The sequence below is a fragment of the Halyomorpha halys genome, unplaced genomic scaffold, assembly GCF_000696795.3.
Source record: "Halyomorpha halys isolate HHAL.00 unplaced genomic scaffold, Hhal_1.1 Scaffold1907.1, whole genome shotgun sequence".
NCBI lineage: Eukaryota > Metazoa > Arthropoda > Insecta > Hemiptera > Pentatomidae > Halyomorpha > Halyomorpha halys.
In genome coordinates, this window is record NW_027105936.1 from 227,914 (window position 1) to 237,599 (window position 9,686).

Consider the following 9,686-nt stretch of genomic DNA (forward strand, 5'->3'; position numbering starts at 1 on the left):
TTTTTCCATGCTAGAGTGGGTTTGCTTATCTGATCTTTTTATTTTAAATTTTAAAAATATAATGAATATAATTGATTATTTATAGATCTTTCGACGGCTTTATCAATCCACTTCTAACTAACTTTTAACTATTAAGAATTAATGTTGTAAATACGAATGGATATAATCAAGATGATATATTTTATAAAAATATTTCATCTTGATTACTGGATTATTTTATTCTTATTTATTTAATTTATTCGCCTATAATTATTTACGAAGAGTATATATTATTTTATTACTATTATTCATTTTATTTTACCATTATATATATTTTATTTTGAGTAATTAGAATTTTAACATTTATATATTCATTAAATAAAAATAGAGCCCACAGATTGTTCCCTAAACGCTAAAAGAACCAATTATTTTTTTTTATGAGTATTGAAAATTGTCAAGCATAAAAGTAATTACATCCCGATCAAGTCTGTGGAAGCCACCAATGTATACCACGCTCATCTATTAAAGATGTTTCAAGAAGCAATCAACACAAAGTATAATGACGGGGTACCACGTGGCAGGACTATTATTTGTTCAACTTATCAACGCAATTTGCTAACTGTTGCTTAACCGTTTATGAGTCGGAATGGAATGTGAAAACTCTTTGACAATGAGAAACGATTGTTTATTTTGGGAAGAGTTTTCGAATGCACTAGATAAAACGTTTCTTAGAAGCAATCTAGCACGCAAATAGATTCAAACAGAAATTCAAAAAATTTGGTTTCAGTGGTAAAATACTTTTCTGTAATGCTCACAGTTTCTTCCTCAAAGGTCCTTATGCAATAAATGAAATTATGCATAAGCACAATTCAAAGAATTTTTTCGCATATTTGGTCAGATAAATACAAATAGTGGCATATCTTACAAAAATAAATTTTGATTTATTTTTTAATTGGACGTATTCCAAAGATGGGGTTATTTTATTTTTCTACAGACTATGAGATACAATCTAAAGAATTCGTTAAATTAAAAATAAAAATAAAAAAAATTATATATTTATATTATCTTGTTCGATACTGGTAGTTTTATTAATAACAACAAAAATTATCCAAATAGTCTCAACCTTTCCTATTAATAACATATTTTAATAAAGAAGGTTGAGACTATTTGGTTAATTTTTGTTATTATTAAAAAAAAAACTTTTGTCAGGTGTGCCACTGTTTGAACAAAGCAACATCATAAACTATTGACATTATACTACCACTATTATTATATACTATACTACACGCTATACCTCGATCTATTCCCAACAATCCTCTAATTAATATAAACTGCTTCAATATCTAACTGACATTGAATAACAAATTTATTCTAAAAAAATTATTTGCATTAAATATGTAATTTCTTACAATTTTTCAATTTTGAGTTACGCTGTTCACATAAATATACACCGTTTTTCGAAACTTGATTGGGCCTAGAGAACTTTAAAACGCCCTTAAATATATAGATAAGTGAAAGTAAAACTAGCACTAAAATGAAATTCTTATACAAAAGAATGCAACAATCAGCTGACCTTGAAAGGGACTCGCAAGTGCAATGAAGATTCAATTACGAGGACGCATCAGCATCAATCCTGCTTTAATTGATTAGCAAGATGGGATGTCAGGACTCCAATCGACGAAGAGATGCTAGAAGAGAGGTCAAATAATTGACTTGAGGATGATGGGGCAATACTTCGTCATTTTTCAAAGGCACTGGCAGTGGTGGGAAGTTTTAAATGTGAAAAGTGGAACTATTGATCCTTGCGATAGGTAGAAGAAGGTTATTTTTGAAAAAGATTGTTCCGAAAATAAACCATTAGCTTTCTTGAGTCTCAAATCAAACAATAATTGCATCAGACAAAATAAATTTTTCCATTTCACATACTTCACCTGAGGTTTATGTAGTTATGTTTTTACGACGGAGGCTCTGAAGAAGAATGAAATTTGATTTTAATGGTTTAGAAGCACGTATTTAAAATAAATCAGCTTTTAAAAAATACTCATTGTTATAAATAATCCATTTTATAAATCGTTTAAAAAAAAAGTACATAAAAGAGTAACACTAACGCATATTCCAGAAATACCCAGCATGGATAATTTCTTTGAAATTATACATCCGGAAGATTATTCATATATAGATAAATGAAAACGCATTCAAGCGATACTTCTCCTCAATGAAGTGAGAAATTGGTTCAATAAATAACGTGTCGATAATCCGGAATAGATATTGATAAAATATTGAGTGTTCTGATGGATGTCTTTATAAGATTTCTAAAACTATTCATTCATATCTCTCCATTAAGCTAAAAATGTATGCATTAATTATCTTATATAATGCTGAATAGGCAGTCCATCCATAAGCTACTTTATCACAAGAATTTATATTATTTGTCAATTTATCGATTATAATGAAAGCAAACTAAACATTTAATTTTAATTTTTGAAATTTACGATCTCTTAACGGGTTTTCCTGATTACCCTAATTCATTCTATTCTACCCTAATTCTACCTAAAAAGTGGTGGGAATTAAAGCGAAAACCACTACATAGTAACATTAAATGAATATATACGTATAAATAGGTTACTTAAAAGATAACATTGCTTTACAGACGCTAAAATTGCTTAGTGTGGCACACCAGTGGTAGCGAAAGGCACGAAATGGTTGGCGATTTGATGTTGCCATCTATGTTTCAATCTGTCAGTTTTCTCCTATTATTTTGACACCTCTATTTACTTTACCCGGACTATCTTCCTACAGTGATCAGTTTTAATTACTAATCAATTTTTTAATAAATTTCCAAAATTGTGACAGCGAGAACATTGTACCAGGAATTGAGGATACTTGGCTCTAGAAAATTATTTTCATATATGGTTTTAGTCTCCATATGTTTTGTATATAATTTATAGTTTATATAGTTTTTAATTTTTGACATCCTTTCAATATAATTTCAAAAATAATTTCAAATCAGTAGAAAATATATATACTGGTATAGAATGATATTGAATAAAAATTTCCGTTTTGGTCTATTTTTATTTTTACTTTACGAGAAAATGTATATTATGTTTGAAAAAAATAAAATCCGTATTTTCGATAGTTTATTTATTTTATTTTTTATATTTTTAGTGGTTTTTTTCTTCAATTATGACAACATTAAATTGCACCTGCTACTGACTCCTAATCCTTTACAATTAATTTTTTTGAAGTAGTGAAAAGTCTCCCTACGTACTCATACACTTTACCACACTTTTTGAAAAATAAAATTAAATACATGGATATCAGCTAAGTGTTAACAAACGGATTTGTCTTCCTTTTACACGTTAAGAAAACTGATAATATAAATATACAATTAGGTATAAATTTCATGTGTTTTTTTTTTTACTTCTATATGTTTAAAAAAACAGAATAACAAATATAAGTCCACAATTTGGCCCTAAGTGACCTACTTTGATGTCAATAATAAAATTGATGAAAAATATCAGATGCTTAACATTATTGTACATAAAATTTAAAAAAATATTTCTAAACTTAAACTATCGATGAATAATAATAAATAGTAACAAATTGAAATACCTGGTGCTGTATTTGAATTTCCATTACTCTGTATTTGGTTAGACTGCCGTCTGAAACAAGAAAGAAATAGTAAGAAATAAAAAATATTAGAAACAAAATTATATTTAATTAATCTATATAATTATTTTATAATAAATAAAAACATTAAGTGAATCTACTATTTGTTGGTTATGGTTACACTTTTCGTTTCTTTCATTTGTAGAGAATAATATATAATTAGGATACTCAATTAAATGTTTACATGAATAATGATTTTATTCTTATAGATATATAATTTAGGGAAAATTTGAACAAATTTGAACATCAATTTAAGATCAAGTAATTAATTTTTTTTTTTTTTAAAGTTATCAAATTTATTGCGTTAGAGGAAACAGGACACTATGGCCAGGAAGCTATTATCAGAGTAGTGGAGTTCCCTTCTATGCTACTTACAAGTGATCAATTGATATTTAGTTAGTATTATTATTATAATTATTGACGAGTTAGTATTATTTACAATTTAATGAGGCTCTGATTTCTAGCCACTCTATTGCAAAAAATTTATTTTCTTCCATATAAGCCATTGATCGAATCTGATGTTAAAAGACCATCCTGAGACCCCAGCAGCCATAAAGTGGGTACCTAGCCTTTCTTAGGGTTAGGTACTTAGGATAACTAAGTATTTGCTGAGCTGATCACTGTCTTGTTATTTTATTATAATAGTACAGATTTATTTTTATGCGTATTTGGGATCGAGAAAAAGCTACTATAGTAAATAAGCTTCCATTTTGTTTCTAGAACTAGATTATAAATAAAATATAAAAAGATGAATTGCTGTAGATGAAAAACTGACAATCATTTTTATTAGTGATTAACATCCTAATGCACTCTGACTTTGACAGGAAGGGTGGGTTAATGTCACACTCGTATTCAGCCCATATTTCCCGGGATGTCCCGGTTTTTATCTCGTTGAGTCGGGTCCTGCACGTCCCCATTGACCTAAAAGATGTTTTATAATACTGGTTACGTTACTGCACGAGTTTGAGAGATTGTTTGATTAGAGGAGAAAATGCCACACTGCGTTCCATACCTACAAGTTTTAAGACGGTTGCGTCATCAAGATGGTTAATTGGTAATTTTTAATTTTTTTTTCCTGGTTATTGTTTCTAATTTAAATTTTTCTAGTTGATTTATTATATAATTAAATATTGCTGGTTTTCTGGTTTGATACCTCTGACAAACAAATTTTTTTTTCATTTTGGGTTTGACGTATTTCGTAGATTGTAAGATTGACTGAATTCACTTTTATACAATACAGTCTGTAGTACGACCCTAATAAAGAAAGTAACCCTAGAGAGTTGTACTATCTTTGAAAAAAGATATGGATTCTATCTGATGTCTAGCCAACGGGGATATCTGTTAAGTTATTTTTTTAAAAAATAATTGCTCTAGTTTGAGCAAGCAACTACTTATATTTTCGTAACATAAATTAAAGTGTTTTATTTTATTATGAATATTTTTAATGTTTACACGTTTTATATTTTCGTATCAATAATTTTTTATATACCCGTTTCTGAATTATAAAATTTACCTCTTCCTCCCTCCCTCAAGATTATGAAGTAGTTATAGCCGCAACAAAATATATTTCAATTTGTCGTATTCGAACCAGAGCAAATATTTAAGATTGCTAAGGTACCACTTTAACAAGCTCTATAGCCTCTGCAATAAGGTCGATATAATTGCAATTATCTCTTCATAGAATCTTATTATCCTTTTTCGAATCCTACTTCACAGTTTCACTCCATTTATGAATTCCATCGTGATCTAATTACCAATTGACATGAATTAACGAAGGACGATTCTTAAGATTCAGGAAATCATAGAGTCTAAGTCGAGAAGACATTAATACGTATCTGACCTTCGTATAATGAAATGGTGATTCAACTTCGTTTATGATGATTTTTTTTTTAGAATATTGGTTTTGAGGTTTTTATAGGTTTTAAAATGACAAGTATTCAGATTTCTTTGGTAATACGGTTACAAAGAGGCGTAACGGGGCGCTTGTAACAATGCCAATTTTAGCGCAAGAGAAATCGTGCTACTTGTGAAGAATCGTTAATTTCGTTTCTGATTAACTTCAAATTAAGTATTTTTACGAGCATCTATATAATGATTCATATAGTTATTGGCTATGTTATAATATTTTTCAATAATTTCCAAACGAATGCTATATGAACATACACAACACATAACCTCCAACGACATATTGCCGAGCTCCAGGAAGAGCGGAGAAGGCTGGGGCAAGGACCAGGGCTATATAAGGTACTCTGGCCGCGGGGGAGTCTGCCTCAGGGCCACCTCTCCACTGCGAAGGAAGGATTTTCGATTTAGAGACCTGGCAAGGATATCCCAAAGGTTAGCGGTATACCAATGCATCTATAGCTCATGTTTGTGAATGAATTGGAAATGAAACATAATTAAAATTGAATATAGTTTTTCTAAACGATCCAGGGAGTGTATGGGTGAAAATATTTGTCTGTTCACGTTTCTTGTCTTCGGTCTTTTATATTATTTTTTGAGGGAATTTTTTTTATCAGTAATAACACAAATACATAATTTTGTCATTAGAAACAAAGAGAAATCATAATTGGAAACCTCCATTGCAAATTATATAATGTCGAGAATCTATACTAATAAGTGTATTTAGTAATCAACCCTAACCACGTGATAAGTTTAGACGTAATCCTCCCACCTACGCTTTGGTCTACCCCTAGGATATTTATCAGTATTCGTTAATTTTTTAGGGATCTGTTCGTTAGATGCCTAAACATTATACACACTTATCTTATTGGCCCCAATGCTCTCGCCTGAATTACGTTTATCACGGAATTCGTCGTTGTGTTGCCTTCGAAATCGGTCCCAATATTACACTAGACTTTATTTTCAGAAATCAAAATTGTTCCTTTCTTAAGGTAAAAAGTTACGTTTAGTATCCGCAAAAGAAGAATAATAATTTTAAAAATTCTAACTTATAAAGTTTCTAGACAGAACGCTAAGAAATTTTGAAATGGAAAAGTAACAAGCTTTTTAAGCCCTTATTTTCTCATCAATTTCGTTTTTCCTCTAAAGACTTAAACCCGTCAACCTGTTGAAATGTATTTCCTCCTTTGTCATCATAAATTTTTGCCGTTCCAGCTGTTCATCAGTAAACGTAATTATTAGAAAAGGATGTTAAGTATTTATTTTTATTATTATATTAGTTAATGTCCATAACAGCGACGATTTATAAATAATTTTTAAATTTTGAAGGTTCATAATATTATAAAATACAATTATTTATGGAGTTGAATAAAAAAGATAGTTGATAAGTTAACGTTGTTCGTCGCTTCGGTTTAAATACATGCGATTCTCTATTTTCTAATATTGTTTTTTCGTAGCTTGGCTGCTTTTTTATTATATACTGAATAAAAGTTTCACCAAATTTGATTTCAGAGGCCTAAATACTCTAATTATTAATCTGTAAACAATATATTTTGGCAGTATTTCGAGATGCATTTTGCAGGCAGACATATATACATAAATTGCTTGTAGAAGTGAATAGGTATTTTTTTTTATATCTAAATATTTTCTTCATGAAGCTAATCCTAAATATAATAATATTAAAATATAATATTAGCAAGATCCTACTCTTATTTACAACCCATTATTTTCTTTATATAGTCTTTTTTTAATAGGAAATATTCGCTAAAATGAATCTATTAAACAATTTTAGTAGAAATTTCGATAAATACTTGATAAATTCTATTGTCTGAAGAGATAAGAAAATTTAATCACTAAAGGTCCATGAACTACGTTTTGACTTCTTTTTCAGTTCAACTTATAGAAATAATAAGAAATATTATATTTATTCAAGATAAAAATAAAATATATAAACGGTCACGAATACCAATTACAACATCGTAACACAATTCAACCGCAATGTTATTAATAACTTATTTCCTAAGCTGTTTTCCACGAAATATAATTTTCTTTCTTGCAATGCTCAACTTCTGATATCATCGAGATAGCTGTGAAATCCTCATTACATCAGCATTTCTGTTCTCTTTCCTATTGAAACGTTACCAAGAAGAGTAACGTAACCATTAACCAGTTATATAGATTTGCAGAAAGGTGTTTATACAAGATTTAATTCACAATAATAGAAGGTTACAGTTTATAGCGACTTAGTGTGACTGATTGAGTAAAAGTTAAACAAAGATGAAGACGACAGTCAGCGAACAGCGATAGCCGAAGTCACGGAGTATCGCATACGAGAGGCTACCAGTCACGATTCACAATAGCGTCACTAAGGGTAACAATAACACCTAGCAAAAACAACAATAGCAATAAATAGAAACGTGACACGGACAATTAAAATGTAATAATAGGTCTGTTTATATCCTGGCAACCAATCGTACAGGATACCAGGATGTTCTAGTTAACAGGTTATTGTATAAAGAAGATTCATAAATAACTAATAAAATTGAAGAAGCCAAGAGATAAAAAAAAAATAAAATAAATAAAAAAGGAAGATAAAGGTATGATGTAATATGTAGTATGTATTATATCAGGATATTCAAGAAACAATTTACAACTCCCGTTTTTTGTTTTTTTCTTTTTCGAGTTTTGAGAAATGCTTGATATATCTTGTATTCAACAAAATTTCTTATTTTAATCTCTAGTCGACTTTACGGAATTTCCAGCGGAGAGTCTCTTATAGAAAATCTAATTTTAAAATGAGTTTATTTTAATTTTCCAGACCCAACACATCCCGAAGGCATACATCACCGCGTTGTGATTTACAATCTTTGCCGATTGCCTCACAAACGGAGCGGAAAATCGAAACAGAAAAGAAATTATTTAAGAACGTATCATCATAATTTGGGTTAGAGACTAAATTTACCTTAACGATTACGACTTAAATGTCACAAATTAAAAATAAATATTTTATTTTGTATAGGACAAAATAAAAATTAAATAAATCAATTTGGGATTACTTTCTCTCCTTGCAGACTGTCCGAAGGCTACCCTTCTATTCCCAAAATAACCACAGTCTACAGAAATAATACCAGTGACCCCTGGGGGAGAAGCGCTGGGATCTCTTGGAGGCCGTGCTTTGTCTACACGAGAGCGGTAAAGCTTGATTCAGAGTTCACAAGGCAGAATGAAAATATTGTATTTAGGTGTGAATGTATAGCAGATGAATTTATATTATTTTTACTCAAATTTAATCTTTTTATTTGTAATATAAATTATTTTTTTATTGTTTAATCAGTTTTTATGAAGTCGATTTTTACTTTTACTTACAGATATAATATGTTTATTTTTATTTAATTATTATTGTTATCATTTACATTTTTCTTCTTTTTTTTTTTTTTTTATTTATATATGATATGAATGAATAATTAAAATATTGATACTTATTGCCTTTGTTTATGGCAGCTTATATTAAAATTAATCAAAAACTGTTATTAATATATTTTTTTTTAAATGATACAAGAAATAAAGGAAAGGATCCAAATAAAACAGCATTTGTACAGCATGCAGCCAAAAATCAACATAATTTTGATTTTGATAACACCATAATTTTATATAAGGAAAACAATATGTTCAAAAGAAAAATACTTGATTCAATTTATATATCAGAGAACATCAATTAATTTTAAAACAGGTACTAGGAATTTAAACCAACATTATGCAGAGATTTTAAGCAAAATAAATTTATAAAAATATTGGAGAAATTTGTTACTATTTACAATTAATTTTAATATGGAATTTTGAGAATTAGAATAAATACGAAATTGAGACAAAAGTGCAAATTAAAATAAAATAAATTAATTTTAAAACAAGGCTGACCTATGTGAGTGGGAGGTTATACATAGTTTGTGTATATGGTAGTGATTTGGTGGATAATTTTAATATAAGAAGATTTAGATATTTATGATTTTAAATAAAAAAAATAGATAACTAAACTTAAACTTATTAATAATATATATGACTCTCTATTAATTGACTTTTTAATAGGTTTTTAACTTATAATTAATGACCTGGGCAGAATAGCCTGCAAAACAAATTTT

At 28.8% G+C, this 9,686-nt stretch overlaps 1 protein-coding gene across 1 annotated transcript in view; it reads right to left on the bottom strand.

Annotated features, from left to right (window-relative positions):
• Positions 1–3,641, bottom strand: part of LOC106690845 (protein piccolo) — a gene marked incomplete at its 5' end in the record, with an annotated part of 30,102 nt that extends 26,461 nt beyond the window's left edge. The window contains 1 exon segment of the mRNA XM_014436426.3: positions 3,592–3,641. Coding sequence (XP_014291912.3) covers positions 3,592–3,641 — 50 coding nt within the window.
• Positions 3,642–9,686: the final 6,045 nt, after the last annotated feature.